This window comes from Emys orbicularis, chromosome 1 (genome assembly GCF_028017835.1).
Source record: "Emys orbicularis isolate rEmyOrb1 chromosome 1, rEmyOrb1.hap1, whole genome shotgun sequence".
Taxonomy (NCBI): domain Eukaryota; kingdom Metazoa; phylum Chordata; order Testudines; family Emydidae; genus Emys; species Emys orbicularis.
Window position 1 is genome coordinate 312,641,370 of NC_088683.1, and position 20,241 is coordinate 312,661,610.

A 20,241-nucleotide genomic window follows, 5' to 3' on the forward strand; every position below is an offset into this window, starting at 1 on the left:
ACATTCTACCACCATTCTGCACTTACTCAGCCTGTAGTTGAACAGCTCCTGACTCCTGTCCAGGCTGCCTGTGTATGGCTTCATGAGCCATGGCATTAAGGGGTAGGCTGGGTCCCCAAGGATAACTATAGGCATTTCAACATCCCCAACGGTTATTTTCTGGTCCAGGAAGTAAGTCCCTTGCTGCAGCCGTTTAAACAGAGTAGTGTTCCTGAAGACGCGAGCATCATGAACCCTTCCCGGCCAGCCCACGTTGATGTTGGTGAAACGTCCCTTGTGATCCACCAGTGCTTGCAGCACCATTGAAAAGTACCCCTTGCGGTTTATGTACTGGGTACCCTGGTGCTCCGGTGCCAAGATAGGGATATGGGTTCCATCTATCGCCCCACCACAGTTAGGGAATCCCATTGCAGCAAAGCCATCCACTATGACCTGCACATTTCCCAGAGTCACTACCTTTCGTAGCAGCAGCTCAGTGATTGCTTTGGCTACTTGCATCACAGCAGCCCCCACAGTAGATTTGCCCACTCCAAATTGATTCCCGACTGACCGGTAGCTGTCTGGCATTGCAAGCTTCCACAGGGCTATCGCCACTCGCTTCTCAACTGTAAGGGCTGCTCTCATCTTGGTATTCTGGCGCTTCAGGGCAGGGGAAAGCAAGTCACAAAGTTCCATGAAAGTGCCTCGTTTTTCTGGTCCTGGTTCAGCATAAACTGCACGATAATGCACGAGGTGTTTACAATGTTCATGACTGCTGTCTTGAGCTGAGTGGGCTCCATGCTTGCCGTGGTATGGCGTCTGCAGTGTTCACCCAGGAAAAAAGGCGTGAAACGGTTGTCTGCCGTTGCTTTCATGGAGGGAGGGGTGAGGCTGTACCCAGAACTACCTGCGACAATATTTTTTGCCCCATCAGGCACTGGGATCTCAACCCAGAATTCCAATGGGCGGGGGAGACTGCGGGAACTATGGGATAGCTATAGGATAACTACCCACAGTGCAACGCTCCGGAAATCGATGCTAGCCCCGGTACATGGACGCACACCGCCGAATTAATGTGCTTAGTGTGGCCGCATAAATTTGACTGTATACAATCTGTTTCCAAAATTCGAATTCTGTAAATTCGGATTAATCCCGTAGTGTAGACATACCCATAGATGTTCTGGCAGAGATTACCAACACAGTCAGCTCCAGTGGATTTTATAATCACGGCAAACACAAACAGGGGGGTTTATAAACTCTGCTGGTGAATTTTGTAAATCCGGTAGCATGGGTAGTTTGTAAGGTCCTAAAAAGAATAACCGTGGAACCATATCAGGCCAGAACTTTCCAGTGATTTCTGCTTTACAGCAGATGCCATAATATGGTTCTTGGCTTTTCCTATGTCCCTATCCCTCTTTAGGTCAAAAAAATAAAAATAAAGGAAAATTAAAATGAACGTAGGTTAACATAATTTTAAGGGTATAAATGTATATAGCCAAACATCAGGGCATTATTTTCTGTGACATGAACGTAGCCATTTGGAATGTCCTGGCCTTTGCTTGTCCTGTGCTGCTGCTGTTTGGGGTTTTTTTTTATAACGTTGTATGATGGCAAACAACGCGCGCTGCGCTGCTATTTAATGCCCGCCTTAACAGATGCTATTAACAGTAGTGTGGATCGGCTCTTTGGGGCCGGGATCGTCTTTGTGTTGAGTCTGGGCAGCACAATGCGGCCCCGCTCCAGGACCGCAATACCCGGCCCAAGTCCTGGGCACGGCTGAATGCGAGATGCGGAGAACCTCGGCGCTCCCATGTCCAGGCTCTGGCGGGTGTGAATTTAACGCTCTAGGAGTTTCTTGCTGTTACTCCCCTGGGGCCGGGGGGTAGGCGGGCAAGGCCGTGTGTGTGGTGCGGGCACGTCAGTCCGTCCCTCAGCTGAAGGCGGAGCATGGCAGCGCCTAACACCGGGTGAAGGGCTCAGGGGGAGGGGAATCAGCCCCGCCGCGCAGAGGGAGCGAGCGCGAGGCGCCGCAGTGTGTCCGGTCCCGCCCCCCCCCCCCCGGGCTCGTACCATTTGGCGGCGCTGGTGCGGGGGTGCGCGGCAAACCCCAGCCAGGGGTTCCCTGGCTGCCGCGCGAGCGACTGGGCTCCCCCGTGACCCCCACGCGCACATCGCGCGGCCCCCGCCTCCCCCCGGGCTCTCGGGCCCCCGCCGGGCCTGGGGCGGCAGTGGCGGGAGGGCGCTGCGCACGCGGTCCCCCGCCCCGCGCGCCCGCCCCGGCCCCGCCGTTATTCGGATGCGGAGGCCGAGGCGGGCAGCGCCGAGAGCGCGGGGGTCCCGGACCATGCTGGGTAGCGGGCGGCGGCGCCCGGCGGACTCGCACCCCGACCAGTGGGTGCTGGTTGCACCAGGTAACCCCCCCCCCGGGCCCCGCGGAGAGCTGGAGCCCCGTCTCCCCGTCTCCCCTCAGCGCCGCCGGGGGAGATTGGACCTCCCTCAGCGCCCCATGTCCCATCCCCCACTAGCGCCCCAGGGGAGACTGGAGCCCTGTGACCCATCTCGGCCAGGAGGGGCACGACCTCAGAGCAGTGAGATTTGATCTCCCTGGTCCGCTCAGGCTCCCCTTGTGCCCCGTCCAGTCCCAGGGAGCAGGACCCAGCGGGGGTTGAGGGGCTACTCATTGTAGAAGGTTAATTTCTTTGCAGCTGTATTACAGTCAAGGGGGCAGCTGCAGGGGGTGGATTAAGGCAGGTTTTGATGGTCTATATCTGCTGCCCCTTCCCTCTCACCAGTGAGCTAGATGCATCTCAAAGGCTACTGATGTTGCAGAAGGAGAGAGAGATCTTCCCTTATCAAATCCACCTCTACCCCAATATAACACTGTCCTCGGGAGCCAAAAAATCTTACTGCGTTATAGGTGAAATCGCGGTATATCGAACTTGCTTTGATCTGCCAGAGCATGCAGCCCCGCCCCCCTGGAGCGCTGCTTTACAGCATTATATCCGAATTTGTCTTATATCGTGTCGCGTTATATCGGGGTAGAGGTGTACTTAGATTTCCTTGGCTGATTTGCACCCTAGTCAAGACCTCGTTGTATATCCAGCCAACCCCTATCTTGCTAAGTAGCTGGATGATCTACCAGAGCTGCCTGTGTGTAACCTTAAGCAAAGTCTTACAGAGTTCACCATTCTGCTTCTCAGTCTTGACTCAATATTTTCCTACATCACTGGGATATCACAGGGTTTAACTCATTAGAATTAGTAAATTGCTGTGAGATCCTTGGAGAGAAAGTGCTCTACAAGTGCAAAATATTATTTCTAGAGTACTCCCACAGGTGCTTGATCTCACCTGTTTTTGACAATCTTTAGTGAAGGAGCCTCACCTACTTCACAGTTTATTCTGTCTTCTGTTTTCTAAAGGGAATGGCATAGAGACATAAACATCAGCTTTGAAACACTTAGACCCCTCTGAAACACAAAGTTCTAAACCTGATCAGGGATCTACTCAACCCTTCATCCTTATTGGATAAATAAACAGAATTCCCTGTATCTGATGGAAGAATGTTTCAGATGAGGGCTTTAAAAACTGAAATCCTCTCTGGCTTGTATTTCCCTCCACTCCACAACTGTCATTCAGTGTGTTTTGTAAATGTAAAATTGCATTACTAGTAATTTTTTGCAGTGTCTGGATTAAAAATACCATCTGATTCTTACCTTCAGTAATCTCCAAACAAAAAATTGGTTAATTTTTAAATGAAGGTGGCCGAGTGAGAGAGAATGTGCACAAACTGTAGAAAACTGAGAAAAGATGCATTTCTCAACCCTATTTTCTTCTGGATTTGCTGATTCCTCCCTGGCTCCATTCTTAGCTTTTCTGTTCCACACTCTTGGATCTGACATGCAGAGTGTACAAGATGCTGCTGCTGATAGTAATAATAACTAGGGCTGTCAATTAATCACAGTTAACTCATGCGATTAACTCAAAAAAATTAATCACAGTTCAAAAAATTTATCACAATTAATTGCACTTATAACAATAGACTACCAATTGAAATTTACTAAATATTTTTGGATGTTTTTCTACATTTTAAATATTGATTTCAGTTACAACACAGAATACAAAGTGCTTACTTTATATTATTATTTCTGATTACAAATATATGCACTGTAAAAATGATAAAAGAAATAGTATATTTCAGTTCATGTCATACAAGTACTAAAGTGCAATCTCTTTATCCTGAAAGTGTAACTTACAAATGCAGATTTTTTTTTTTGGTTACATAACAACACTCAAAAACAAAACAGTGTAAAACTTTAGAGCCCACTCAGTCCTACTTCTTATTCTGCCAATCGCCAAGACAAACAAGTTTGTTTACATTGACAGGAGATACTGCTGCCTGCTTCTTATTTACAATGTCACCTGAAAGTGAGAACAGGCGTTCATTATGGCACTTTTGTAGCCAGCGTTGCAAGGTATTTACATGCCAGATATGCTAAACATTCGTATGCCCCTTCCATGCTTTGGCCACCATTTCAGAGGACATGCCGATGATGCTAATTAAAAAAATAATGCTTCAATTAAATTTGTGACTGTACTCCTTGGGGGGAGAATTGAATATCTCCTATTCTGTTTTACTTGCATTCTGCACTCTTTACATTTACTTGCACTCTGATGCAGAAACTACAGAACCCAAACCACCAAAAAAGAAAATCAACCTTCTGCTGGTGGCATCTGACTCAGATGAAGAAAATGAACATGTCGGTCTGCACTGCTTTGGATCGTTATCAAGCAGAACCCATCATCAGCATGGAACCAGGTCCTCTGGAATGGTGGTTGAAGCATGAAGGGACATATGAATTTTTAGCACATCTGGGATGTAAATATCTTGCAATGCTGGCTACAACAGTGCCATGTCACTTTCAGGTGACATTGTAAACAAAAAGCAGGCAGCATTATCTCCTGCAAATTGTAACCAACTTTGTTTGTCTGACCAAGAAGTAGGACTGAGTGGACTTCTAGACTCTAAAGTTTACATTGTTTTATTTTTGAATGCAGTTCTTTTTTTTACATAATTCTACATTGTAAGTTCAACTTTCATGGTAAAGAGATTGCACTACAATACTTGTATGAGTTGAATTGAAAAATACTATTTCTTCTGTTTTTTACAGTGTAAATATTTGTAATAAAAAATAAATATAAAGTGAGCACTGTATGCTTTGTATTCTGTGTTGTAATTGAAATTAATATATTTGAAAATGTAGTAAACATCCAAAAATATTTAAAATAAATTATATTCTATTGTTGTTTAACAGTGCAATTAATCATGATTAATTTTTTTAATCACTTGACAGCCCTAATAATAACCACTAGCTCTTATATCATGCATTTCATCTGCATATCTCAAAGCAGTTTACAAGGGATGTCAGTATCATTCTCCTCATTTTACAGCTGGGAAAACTGAGGTACAGTGCGAGGTGAAGTGAGGGCACCTACCAGGTTAGTGGCAGAACCAGGAATAGAACCCAGATTTCCTGAATTCCAGTATAGGATGGGGATCCACTTCTTTCTTTGACATCTATGCAAACTTCAGTTTAGAGTTAAGTACTGTATTCAAACAGTTGGCTTTGCCCACAAATGCCTCTGTCCTATTAATTTTAACACACTTAACTTTATGCATGTGAGCAGTCAGTTCTGTGCAAAATGTTAATCTCTCACATCAGCATTTTCAGGATTGGAGCCAGAGCTTGTAACTTCCATGAACTCAAACAGGTTTCCTTACAGAGGCTATGTGTGCACTGGGGGGCTTTACTGGTATAGTATAGGTATAATATACCAGCAGAGTGCTCCTGTTGTGGGAACAGCTGCACTGGCAAAGCTGCCAACTTTGCCAGCACAGCTCCAGCAAAGTTTATAAAGTTCATCAAATGTATAGGAAAGTTTATTAAATTCAGTAGAACCTGAAAGCACATATTGAGTTTCAAAAGTCCACAGCAAATAGCTCCAAGGTTTTGCTGCTGACATAATCAGAAATAGTCTAATTGGTCTAATAGTTGAGTCTAAATGAAGACCATTGAATATAATAAATTTAATTTTTTTATAGTGTTTTTGATAAATTACAGAAAGGTGAATATCCCTTTTTGAAGTCCCATATTTCAGAAGTGTTTTGTCAGAATTTCTGTAAAATTCACTTATGGCTATACTTGCAAAATTTGACTTTGCTTTCCAAATTTCCAACAGAATAGTCTGTTTTTTGAGGAAGTTAAATTCTTGCAACTCCTTTGTGGGGTAGGTAAGTAACAAGTTTCTGATTTTTATGCAGGGAAACTTATGGAGAGAAAAGATTTGTTTTACTGTTACAACAAGAAGCACGAAAGAGCTATTTGTTACTTTTTCTTCTTGGAAAGTAGGTACATCCAAAGGATCCAATCCTACAAACACTAAGTCACACCTATAGCTGCTCGCATGAGTAATCTTAACATTAGAATAGCTCACATGGGTGTTGATATCATGTACCACCCTATATATTCAGTAGCATTATTTTCACCTGGACATGAATAGTTCGTCTTGCTTTGATTGTGCCTTTTTTTAACGTTAATGGAGATGATGGGCTAATTCTGCAAAGAAGCAGATGTCTTGGAATCAATCCAGACAGAGAAGGGAAACTGAAATTAAGGGACTTGTCAGCAAGTATTCAGAAATGAAACTGAAACTCTACCTAAATCATGTGTATCTTGATATCCATCAAGCCCCAAGCAACATGGCAGCAGCTTGTTATACTGAAAACTGTGAAATAGAGTGCTACAAAGTTAGGGTCTGACCCTGCAAACACTTAACCACACGCACAACTTTTCTCATGTGACTAGTCCCATTGTACCGAGAATTAGTATTGTATTAATGTCACAGAGACCATTGAACAGCCCTCGCATGATTTTTAGTTGCTAATGGCAGATTGGATTGAAAACAGCTAGAAATAAAAAGCTCTGTTATTCCATTATCCATCTCCTGACTCACCATTAAGACTGATAAAACAACGAGGAGTCCTTGTGGCACCTTAGAGACTAACATTTATTTGGGCATAAGCTTTCATGAGCTAGAACCCACTTCATCAGATGCAGCCATTCAGACTGATAATAAATCTTAATCTGAAACTTTTGCACTTCAATTAATGGTGACATGCTTTCCCCCGGCTGATCACTGTGATGCAGCATTGGAAAGGGCAAGATACTGTCAGTACTTGCAACAGAAATCAGTGGAATGCCAAATAGTTAAATTGGAAGGCTGAGCGGTGCAATTTCTAAGTCTTCAGTTGAACTAATCACATGAGCAAAGAAAAAGCCTGTTTTCATTGTTTAATAATGAAAGGAACAGTTATGTTGTGGCTTTACTTTTTCATCTGCAGGATACTTGGCATGTTTTCTGAGCAAATGTTACTTACCAGATTATCAGATTGAGACAGTGCTACCAACCCATAGGGCAGGGGTGGCCAACCTGAGCCTGAGAAGGAGCCAGAATTTACCAATGTACATTGCCAAAGAGCCACAGTAATATGTCAGCAGCCCCCCAGCAGTTCCCCCCACCTGTTCCCAGCATCTCCCACCCACCAGCAGCCCTGCCAATCAGTGCCTTCGCCTCCCTCCCAGCACCTCCCAATCATCTGTTTCATGGCATGCAAGAGGCTCTGGGGGGGAGGAGCGAGGGCACTGCAGGCTCAGGGGAGGGGGTGGAGTGGGGGCAGGGTCTGTGGCAGAGCCAGGGGTTGAGCAGTGAGCACCCCCTGGCACATTGGAAAGTTGGCGCCTGTAGCTCCAGCCCCGAAGTCGGTGCCTATACAAGGAGCCGCATATTAACTTCTGAAGAGCTTCATGTGTCCCTGGAGCCACAGGTTGGCCACCCCTGCCATAGGGCATCAGCAAGCATAACTGAATATGTGGGGCTTTCACATGAGCCCAAGGAATAAGAGAGGGAGTGACCAGCTTGAAAACTCTGGATCATATTGGAAAAGTAGTCATATTAAAATAAGCTCTAGGACACATAGTATGTAAAATGTAATTTATTTTAACAACTTACATAGACAAATTATATTTATTCTATTACATGTCATTACTCCTAGGAGCATTCTGTTCCAAAAATTTAAAAATTCTGGGAATTTTATTTGTCAAAATAACACTACATAATCATGCCAGTTCCAATTACTTTGGTAATTTATTTCAAAATACCTGTCAGCAAGTATGTCTGTAACAATACAGACGCACAAAAATTCCCCCGGGAGTAGAGAGTTAAAGAAACCCCTATGCTCTGTCCCCTTTACCTCCCCCTCCAGATCCCAGCTGGGGGGCCAGACACCCACAACCCCTCACCCCAGAGCCCACCTTTGGCCCCCCCTACCCAATACACCCAAACCCCCTCCTCCCCAGAGCCCAGCTGCCAGGGCCGGCTCCAGGCACCAGCTTACCAAGCAGGTGCTTGGGGCGGCCACACCAGAGAGGGGCGGCACGTCCGGCTCTTTGGCGGCAATTCGGCAGTGGGTCCCTCATTCCTGCTCGGAGCGAAGGACCTCCTACCGAAGTGCCGCAGATCGCGATCGCGGCTTTTTTGTTTGTTTTTTGTTTTGCAAAGGGGGTGGCTGCTTGGGGCAGCAAAAACCCTGGAGCCGGCCCTGCCAGCTGAAAAGCCCCCCCCAGCCCAGATCCTGCACCCCATCTCTCCCCCTGGCCCAGATACCCATCTCCCCTCCCCGAGCTCAGCTGGGGGGCCCCGCCATGCCCAGACACCCTTCCCCCACAGAGCCCAGGGATCCAGAGGGAGAAACAGCCTGATGCTCTGTCCCAGGCTTGCGCAGAGTTTCCTGCGTGCTGCCCTCTTTCCCTCGGAATGCTGGGAACTGCAGCTTCCAGGAACCCTCTAGTTCCCTCTCCCTCCCCCCAGAAGTGTCTTCTATGTGCAAGCTCTGCCAGTCCAGTGGTTCCTAGTGGAAGCTAGCAGCACTACAGCCCATTTCTGTGGGGGAAAGGAAATTCTGTGCAGACAGCGTTCATTTCTGCAAAATTCTGCATTGTGCAGTGACACAGAATTCCCCCAGGAGCAGCATGTTAAGACCCTACCTTTTAAAACATTTGTTTTTGTTCATTTCTGTTTAACCTAAAATAAAAGACGTTTAACCCAATTTGTTCATCTGCCACAGAGCAAAACACAGTAGTAGACTGTTATAAAACAGGATCCAGGAATTGCTTAGAATTTGAAATTCAGAGAGACATTTGGCCTTTTATATTTATCTGTCTCTTCAATAACATTCCCTGAACAAGTAGGTTTAAAAAAAATCAAATAGAACTTTGTACATATTACATAAAAACATTGCAGAATATATATTAATATTAAAGTCACCTTAAAAAGTGAGTGGATTCAGTGTCCAGGCCATTCAGTGGGGAGTTTAGAGAGAGGCTTTGTTGGCACAATTTACCTCTGCTTCCCCCAGTGTGTACATTACACCAGCTTAGATTCCCTTACACTTAAGACCTTTTACCAACAGGTAATTTGCACCCATTCTAATATGTCATCTCTGAGTATGGCCCACTAAGTATAAGGAAGACTACTTTGATGTAACTCATAAGCTGTGGGGAGTGTCACAAGTAAAGTAACCAAAAAGAGATGTGAGACTCTCCCCTACTTTTGTTTCCTATATTCTGGCTCCTGAGTGAGCAAGGCATTGTCTACGCTCAGGAATAGTGCTGATTCAGCAGTTGGTGTACCTGCACCAATGTTGACCCTTAAGTGTAGACAAGGAGAAACTGGGGTTTGCTTCAGTTAAGCTAGTTGGGATTTAACCTTGCTTGGGCTAATGAGGGTTTACCCGTACTTCAGTGGGTGCAAACCCTGGCATGCCCTTATGTACACCTAGGGTTCAGCATGGGTACAGCTACACCAATTGCTGAATTAGTGCTATTTCTCTGTAGACAAGTTTTAGACTTGCTCCTTGTGAGTTGCTCTAAAAGAGGTTAATTATGTCTGAACAGGGTGAAGCCAGAGGAGGGCTATAGTGGTCCTGATATGCAAAAGCAGTCATTCCACTTGGGAATAGGGGCAAAAGACTAACCAAACCATCTGGTAGTTGTTTCTGTCTGAAGTTTCACTCAAGATAACTCGTGTTTATCCCGTGACTGCACCTTACAATTCACAGGCGATGCACAAGGTGGTGTAAGTTTGAGGAGTCCACCTTGTACCACCTTAAACATCGCTTCTGAATTTAGCCCTTTGCTGGAGAGCACCAAACAGTGTATCAGTGATTGCCAGACTGATCCATTAGGGCATTGACAGTAAGCATTGGCGAAGTCCTCACTCAATTTTTGAAGATAGTATTATAGATTTGTTTTGAAAAAAGCCAGAAGTGTAAGCTCTCCAACACTTTCTGATGTTTAAACATAGTTGAGAAATCGAATGCAAAGGCAAAATTTTCAAAGAAGATGCAATGGATGCTCGTGCAGAATGTGAGTCTGTGCAAAAGTGCCTGTTTGCTGAAGTAGTTGAGGGTTTTTGTGAAGATGCAATATGGGACTGGGAGTCAAGAAATCAAGTTTATAGTCCTGTCTCTGATACTTGACTGACTTTCTGACCTCTACCAAGTCACTTATCCTCTGTGTAGCTGAGTTTATTCCTTTGTTGATTGGAACTAATGCATACTTCATATGGATTATTAATTAAACTTTGTAAAACCCTTGGATGATGTAAAGTGTCATAAGTCCTATGTAATCTTATTCAGCCCTTCTAAAAGGTCTGTATTACTTATAAGCCCGGGTACAGAGTGGTAGGGCATCACACTTATGTACCATAGAGTCATTGGTACTGAATTAAAGCCATATACTTCAGAGTTCCTTGACTCCATGAGGTACATAAATGAAGTGAGATTATTAGATCTAAAATATCTGCAGTATTAGTATCTCTGTCACTCTATCTTTATTTAAAGCCTTTATTAAAATATCTATCAAAAGGACTTCATCAAAATGTTCCCATGTTATAAACAATGTGCAAAGGCTACGTGGGCCTGCAGTACTGCAGGGAATGGAAGAAAATACAATTTATGTAGATGACTGTAAACTAGATAAATTCATATGTTTTAATATCTGTTTTTAAATGAAATCTTAACTTTGTATTTCGAGACTTTTTAATTAGCCTTTCTTTTTGAAGAAAAGGCCTCAATATTCTTTTAATGCCAACTTTAATGGCCTCTTTTTGCCGAGAATTCCATATCCTTTGATACCAGACTGTTAAACAGAGTATTCATTTTTAAAATTTGCTTATAAAAATAGATTTTTGGGCCATCCATAATTGCTTCATGTAGCTTGGTGGGGTTTTATGTTCCTTTCCAATTTATTCATGTAACAATAACCATTATATATATGGAATTTGGTTGTATGTCTGACCTCCAGGAAATGTGATACGGTTTCCCCCAAGATTTTAGGAATGAGTCGGGCAAGTGAAAGTCATCAGATGACCTGAGTGTTTTTGTTAAATGTGAAAGAAGTCTGGACACTTTTAAAAAGCTTTAATTGTTTGTTCTGGTATTATTTTAGACTTGGCCTGTGTTAAAGTGGGAGAGGCTTTCATGTGAGGGAATGCATGAGGATAGAAAATAAGGATGCTGGGATTACCCTTTAGCATACCTGCTGTGCTGCACATTTTCAAAGCTTTTATAGCCTCTCTTAAATCAGCTTCAGGATAGAGTAAGTTGTGAAATTCACTTTGCAGACTTCAGTGAAAATGACATGTCCATCTCAAAGTATTTTTTTAAAACTGTTTGGTGTTACTTGATGAATACTGCATAGATTACTGTAGACTATATCTTAAATGATATATACCAAAACCAATTTTAGAGAGACAAGGTGGATGAGGTAATATTCTTTTATTGAACCAATAAAAAAAAAGCTCAAAAGCTTGTCTCTCTCACCAGTAGAAGTTGGTCCAATAAGACAGTGGTTCTCAACCTAGGGTATGTGTATCCCTGGGTTTACACAGAGGTCTTCCAGGGGGTACATCAACTTATCTAGATATTTGCCTAGTTTTACAACAGGCTACGTAAAAAGCACTTGCGAAGTCAGTACCAACTAAAATTTCATACAGACAATGACTTGTTTATACTGCTCTATATACTATACACTGAAATGTAAGTACAATATTTATATTCCAGTTGATTTATAATTATATGGTAAAAATGAGAAAGTAAGCAATTTTTCAGTAACAGTGTGCTGTGACACTTGTATTTATGTCTGATTTTATAAGCAAGTAGTTTTTAAGAGAGGTGAAACTTGGGGGTACGCAAGACAAATCAGACTCCTGAAAGGGGTACAGTAGTCTGGAAAGGTTGAGAGCCACTGCAATAAGTGATATGACCTCATCCACCTTGTCTCTCTAATATCCTGGGAGTAACACAGCTACAACAATACTGCATAAAACCAGTTTTGACATTTATTTAAACAGCCCCATAAAGACATTGTGTTTACCTCTTAATTACCTCATTTGTTAGGGTTATAAAGGCACTATATATTTGTGTAAATCTGTAATGGCATATTCTTAAATGCTGTGCTAGATGAACAATTGTCTAGTTTATCTATTGCTAATACACCCACCTTTACTGGGTGAGCGGTTTTGTCTATCTGCCTCCATCTTGGTACAGTGTCTAGATGCAGTATAATTAATTGAAAGGCATAATTTCTAATCAAAAGACCTTGCACACTCTCGCTAACTTGTTTTTTGCTCATATAAAAGAAACTCCTTGGGGCAGAGTTTATAAAATCTATTCTTGTATATTGTGGCAAATAATCCACCATCTTCCTTTAGGATTTAACAAGAGACCTCTTGCTGCATCTTTGGTTTGGCCTTTACTTTTATTCTCCAATTTTTTTAACCAATTATGGGTCTTAGACCTTAAGACAAAAGACACATTTTAATTCTTAGTTTTCCTGGAAACAACAAAGCTGCTTTGATATTTCTTTTTAAGAAAGCCCATTAAGTTAGCAACAACATTATCTTTTTCACTGAGTGTGGGACTGAAAACCTCAAAAAAAGGCAATCCAGTTACCTTTGTAAGTAAAGATCTCTATGCCTTTCACAAGGTTTGTAAAATGTGGTCTTTTTCTCTTATATCTGATGCCCTTTCCACAAAAGTAATGCTTTCTTACCCTGACTTCTTATACAGGAGAGAATACTAAAGAATGTGTTCCACATAAATAGGGGTTTCTTAATGTTCAAGACCAAGTTGGTTTGGTATCCATTTCTGCAAGACAGCACCCTTGCAACGTTCTCCCCGTCTGCACGCCAACCTGATTTTCAAGCATAACTGATTTCTAATTAAAATTACTTCTAGTCAATGTAAGAAATGACAGAGTAGGTCATGCTGGTGGGGACATGGCATTGTATGTGAAAGAAAGCCTAGAGTCAGTTAAAGTAAACAGCTTAAATGGATCAAAGTGTACCACAGAATCTCTATGGATAGAAATTCAATGCTTGAACAATAAGAGTATAGTAAGTAGTAGGAATATACTACCGGCTCCCTGACCAGGATGGTGATAGTGATTGTGAAATCCTCAGGGAGATTAGACGGGCTACAAAGACAGAAAATAAATTAATGATGGGGGATTTCAACTATCCTCATATTGACTGGGTATATGTCACCTCAGGAAGGGACACAGATAAAATTTCTAGACATCATAAATAACTGCTTGTTGGAACAGCTTGTCCTGGAATCCACAAAGGGAGAGCCAATTCTTGTTTTAGTCCTAAGTGATACACAGGATCTGGTCCAACAGGTGAATATAACTGAATTGCTCAGTAATAGTGACTATAATATAAAAGACAGTAAGAGACCCAAAAAATGCCACAATGGTTTAACAGCAGAGTAAAAGAGGTGGTTAAAGGCAAAAAGGCATCCTTCAAAAATTGGAAGTCGGGTGAGGAAAATAGAAAGGAGCATAAACTCTGGCAAGTCAAGTGTAAACTAGGGCAGGTCAAGAAAGAATCTGAAGAGCAACTAGAAAAAGACACAAAAACTAACAACCAATATTTTTTAAAGTACATTGAAAGCAAGAAGCCTACCAAACAGTCATTGGGGCCACTGGACGATCAAGGTGCTAAAGGAGCACTGTAGGAAGACAAGGCTGTTACGGAGAAGCTAAATGAATTCTTTGTATTGGTCTTCACTGTATTGGATGTGAGGGACATCCTTGCACCTAAGCCATTATTTTAGGTGACAAATCTGAGGAACTTTCACAGCTTGAGAAGTCAATAGAGGAGGTTTTGGAATAAATAGATAAATTAAACAGGACTAGTTGGTATTCACCCAAGAGTTCTGAAGAAACTCAGATATGAAATTGCAGAACTACTACCTGTGATAAGAACATAAGAACATAAGAAAGGCCGTACTGGGTCAGACCAAAGGTCCATCTAGCCCAGTATCTGTCTACCGACAGTGGCCAATGCCAGGTGCCCCAGAGGGAGTGAACCTAACAGGCAATGATCAAGTGATCTCTCTCCTGCCATCCATCTCCATCCTCTGACGAACAGAGGCTAGGGACACCATTCTTACCCATCCTGGCTAATAGCCATTTATGGACTTAGCCACCATGAATTTATCCAGTCCCCTTTTAAACATTGTTATAGTCCTAGCCTTCACAACCTCCTCAGGTAAGGAGTTCCACAAGTTGACTGTGCGCTGCGTGAAGAAGAACTTCCTTTTATTTGTTTTAAACCTGCTGCCTATTAATTTCTTTTGGTGACCCCTAGTTCTTGTATTATGGGAATAAGTAAATAACTTTTCCTTATCCACTTTCTCAACATCACTCATGATTTTATATACCTCTATCATGTCCCCCCTTAGTCTTCTCTTTTCCAAACTGAAGAGTCCTAGCCTCTTTAATCTTTCCTCATATGGGACCCTCTCTAAACCCTTAATCATTTTAGTTGCTCTTTTCTGAACCTTTTCTAGTGCTAGAATATCTTTTTTGAGGTGAGGAGACCACATCTGTACACAGTATTCGAGATGTGGGCGAACCATGGATTTATATAAGGGCAATAATATATTCTTAGTCTTATTCTCTATCCCCTTTTTAATGATTCCTAACATCCTGTTTGCTTTTTTGACCGCCTCTGCACACTGCGTGGACATCTTTAGAGAACTATCCACGATGACGCCAAGATCTTTTTCCTGACTCGTTGTAGCTAAATTAGTCCCCATCATGTTGTATGTATAGTTGGGGTTATTTTTTCCAATGTGCATTACTTTACATTTATCCACATTAAATTTCATTTGCCATTTTGTTGCCCAATCACTTAGTTTTGTGAGATCTTTTTGAAGTTCTTCACAATCTGCTTTGGTCTTAACTATCTTGAGTAGTTTAGTATCATCTGCAAACTTTGCCACCTCACTGTTTACCCCTTTCTCCAGATCATTTATGAATAAATTGAATAGGATAGGTCCTAGGACTGACCCTTGGGGAACACCACTAGTTACCCCTCTCCATTCTGAGAATTTACCATTAATTCCTACCCTTTGTTCCCTGTCCTTTAACCAGTTCTCAATCCATGAAAGGACCTTCCCTTTTATCCCATGACAGCTTAATTTACGTAAGAGCCTTTGGTGAGGGACCTTATCAAAGGCTTTCTGGAAATCTAAGTACACTATGTCCACCGGATCCCCCTTGTCCACATGTTTGTTGACCCCTTCAAAGAACTCTAATAGATTAGTAAGACACGATTTCCCTTTACAGAAACCATGTTGACTATTGCTCAAGAGTTTATGTTTTTCTATGTGTCTGACAATTTTGTTCTTTACTATTGTTTCAACTAATTTGCCCGGTACCGACGTTAGACTTACCGGTCTGTAATTGCCGGGATCACCCCTAGAGCCCTTTTTAAATATTGGCGTTACATTAGCTAACTTCCAGTCATTGGGTACCGAAGCCGATTTAAAGGACAGGTTACAAACCTTAGTTAATAGTTCCGCAACTTCACATTTGAGTTCTTTCAGAACTCTTGGGTGAATGCCATCTGGTCCCGGTGACTTGTTAATGTTGAGTTTATCAATTAATTCCAAAACCTCCTCTAGTGATACTTCAATCTGTGACAGTTCCTCAGATTTGTCACCTACAAAAGCCAGCTCAGGTTTGGGAATCTCCCTAACATCCTCAGCCGTGAAGACTGAAGCAAAGAATCCATTTAGTTTCTCCGCAATGACTTTATCATCTTTAAGCGCTCCTTTTGTATTTTCATCGTCAAGGGGCCCCACTGGTTGTTTAGCAGGCTTCCTGCTTCTGATGTACTTAAAAAACATTTTGTTATTACCTTTGGAGTTTTTGGCTAGCCGTTCTTCAAACTCCTCTTTGGCTTTTCTTATTACACTCTTGCACTTAAGTTGGCAGTGTTTGTGCTCCTTTCTATTTGCCTCACTAGGATTTGACTTCCACTTTTTAAAGGAAGTCTTTTTATCTTTCACTGCTTCTTTTACATGGTTGTTAAGCCACGGTGGCTCTTTTTTAGTTCTTTTACTGTTTTTCTTAATTTGGGGTATACATTGAAGTTGAGCCTCTATTATGGTGTCTTTAAAAAGGGCCCACGCAACTTGCAGGGATTTCACTTTAGTCACTGAACCTTTTAACTTTTGTCTAACTAACCCCCTCATTTTTGTATAGTTCCCCCTTTTGAAATTAAAGGCCACAGTGTTGGGCAGTTGAGGTGTTCTTCCCACCACAGGGATGTTGAATGCTATTGTATTATGGTCACTATTTCCAAGCAGTCCCGCTATAGTTACCTCTTGGACCAGCTCCTGCGCTCCACTCAGGATTAAATCTAGAGTCGCCTCTCCCCTTGTGGGTTCCCGTACCAGCTGCTCCATGAAGCAGTCATTTAAAGTATCGAGAAATTTTATCTCTGCATTTCGTCCTGAAGTGAAATGTTCCCAGTCAATATGGGGATAATTGAAATCTATAAGATACCTATAACTTAAATCAGCCTCTGTATCAGATAACTGGAGGGTAGCTAATGGAACACCAATTTTTAACAAAGTCCCCAGAGGTGATCCTGGCAATTACAGTCCAGTAAGACTAACTTGAGTACCAGGAAATTGGTTGAATCTGTAGGTCAGAAAAAAATTATCAAGTACATAGATGAATACAATGTGTTGGCTTTTATAAAGGCAAATGCTGCCTCACCAATCTAATAGAATTCTTTGAAAGTGTCAACAAATATGGACAAGGGTGCTGGATATAGTGTACTTGGACTTTCAGAAAGCCTTTGACAAGGTCCCTCACCAAAGGCCCTTAAGCAGAGTATGCAGTCATGGGATAAGAGGGAAGGTCCTCTCATGGATCAGTAACTGGTTGAAAGCTAGGAATCAAGGGGTATCTCTACAGTGCAGTTAGACACTCATGGCTGGTCCGTGCCAGCTAACTCAGGCTCCCAGGACTCAGACTAAGGGGCTGTTTAATTGTGGTGTAGATGTTCAGGCTCAGGCCTGAATCTCTACACCACAATTAAACAGCCCTTTAATCCAAGCCCCGTGAGCCTGAGTCAGCTGGTACAGGCCAGCTGTGGGTTTTTAATGGTAGCGTAGGCATACTCAAAGGGTAGGAATAAATGGAGAGAGGTAAATAGGAGGGTCCCCAAAGGATCTGTGCTGAGACCAGTACTGTTCAACATACTTATAAATGATTTGGGAAAGGGGGTAAATGGTGAGGTGGCAAAATTTGCCGATGATACAAAATTACTTAAGATCGTTAAGTCCAAATCTGACTGTGAAGAGTTACAAAGGGATCTCACAGAACTGTGTGACTGTGACAAAATGGCAAATGAAATTCAGTGTTGATGAGGGCAAAGTACTGCATTTTTGAAAACATAATTCCAACTATACATACGAAACAATGATGTCTAAATGAGTTGTTACCGCATAAGAAAGAGATTGTGGTGGCACTATGGCTAGTTCTCTGAAAACATCCACTGAGTGTGCAGCAGCAGTCCAAAAAAAACAAAAACAAAAAGCTAACATAATGTTAGGAACCATTAGGAAAGGGATAGAAAACAAAACTGAAAATATCATAATGCCACTGTATAAATCCATGAACACCCACTACGTACTGTACTACGTACAGTTTTGGTCACCCCATCTCAAAAAAGATATATTAGAAATATATTTGGATATATTAGCATATATAAGATATATTAGGGATGCAACCCCACGCTCTGGGTGTCCCTAAACCTCCAATTTCCAAAAGCTGGGAATGGATGACAGGGGGGATGGATGATTGGAAATTGCCCTGTTCTGTCCATTTTCTCTGAAGCACTGGCACTTGCCACTGTCATAAGACAGGATACTGGGCTAGGTGGCCATTGTTCTTGTCCAGGATGGCCATTCTTGTGTTCTGATGTAATGGACATACTGTGTGGCTTTCGGGGGGAAATTACTATTATCTGAAAGGTAAATCCAATTAATACAGACAAGTATGTTGGTGAAGTATGATGGGGTGGGAAAGATCTCTCAATTTATAATTTTATAATTCTTTTCAGAGCCTGTTACTGATCTTCCTATGAAACCTGATGGTGGACCTTTATTTACAAGACTGCGTAATCCAAGTACAGGCAAGTTTGCAATAGTTAAGGACATTGTTAATATTATGGTTAATTCTTTCCTTATCTCTACCAGAGGATTAATATTTTGCAAACTGAAATGATGATAGTGTTAATCTCATGTGCCAGAGATTTTGCTGAGGATGTCATGTAGTTAATTCAGTTCAAACATTTAGGATGTATTTTGTAATTTTAATTGGTGGAACTGTTCATCAGAAATATTGGCAGCACAAAAAAGTGGTATATTTCAAATGTATCTTTTAAATGCATTAGTTTTTTGGGGATCCACAGGCCTTTCTTATAAATCCAAATTTAGATTCTTCCGCTAGTCACCTTATGCTATAAAATAAACATTCAGTTAGAAGAGGCTTTTATTACACTTGCCAAACTTTTGAGCCTTTTCATTTTTAACTACAATTTTCTTTTTACTTAGTCCAAAGTGTGGTATCTCTTTTCTTGTCAGTAGATGATGATTTACCTTTAATTAGAAACATATTGGAAAAACAAATAATGTAGAAAATTTAATGAACCTCCCTCCAATCTCCAAAACAATCATTTTCTTCTTTGGTTGTATAGCTAGAGTATCTTAAAGCTGCCTTTGTCTAAGACTTTCTTTTCATTAAAGTATACAGTATTAAACCCTGTTTAGTTTATTTAAACAGAAAATCTTCACATTTAAAGTAGTTTGAAAAAATCTGGTTCAGGTTGTTTCTTCGCTCCCTTCATAAATTCATTTGCTTTCAGTAGGATCACTGGGTTTTTTAAAATGTCACCACTCATGTTTATGGCATTAAAACACATCAGAGAAACTTAATTACAGGTGCAGATAATCAGCTAGTTTCTGCTTTGTGCCTAAAGGAAGAGATTAGTGAAAGATAAGAGATGCAGAATGGAAAGAGAGTTTATTAATTCTGTTTAAAAATATTCAGAATTTAGCTTCAAAATATAAAGCAATGCACAACTTCCATCTGCTGTACTGAATTGGCTTTGCAATTTGTCACCAGAATTGAAAAAAGGTGGATAAGAATTTATATTTTACCAGGGAAGGAAGTGATCTATTTAACTTGTAGAATGAAAAGTGTGTGGGTAAGGCTTTTAGAGAAAAAGCTTTAGGTGTAGTTGTTGACACCGAAGCTGGGTAACTTACTATAGAATTACAGGAAGCCTATTTAAAGATCTGTAATGCGCAAACTTTTGGTTATGTAACCTTATGTATGAGTGCAGAGTCTGAAATAGGAAGAGAAGAAAACACCCTTTTAGCATCTTTTTAGAATATTTGTGTTTTAATAAATAAATTGTTGTCTCCAAATATTATATGAACACCCATGCAATGTTGGTGTGTTCTTGAGTGCTCAGCCAGAACTAATCAAGTCTGCAAAATCATACAACTTCCAAAGCAAAGTCTTGGTGACTTTCCATTATAGTAATGGAGATTGTCAGCCTTGTTCACAATATATTTGGCATTTCGTAATCAAAACTAATATGGGGGGGCATAAAAATGATCCATTCCACTTTGTCCATGTGAACCAGTGAGAAGCAGGGGGATTTTGCGAAGGGGCCTAAAACAAAGCATTTCTGTCATCTCCAAGATTTCAAGTTTCTAATGAAACCCACTAGTTCGGCTCCTTCATTCACCTAATTCATTTAACCCATACTCTC

General features: G+C 41.7%; 1 protein-coding gene across 1 annotated transcript in view; it reads left to right on the forward strand.

Moving 5' to 3' along the window:
* The first annotated feature begins 2,275 nt into the window (after positions 1-2,275).
* Positions 2,276-20,241, forward strand: part of RNASEH2B (ribonuclease H2 subunit B) — a 52,252-nt gene continuing 34,286 nt past the window's right edge. Inside the window, exons 1-2 of the mRNA XM_065412118.1 lie at positions 2,276-2,390; positions 18,523-18,594. Of these exons, the coding sequence (XP_065268190.1) occupies positions 2,276-2,390; positions 18,523-18,594 (187 nt within the window). The remainder of the gene's footprint in view (positions 2,391-18,522; positions 18,595-20,241) is intronic.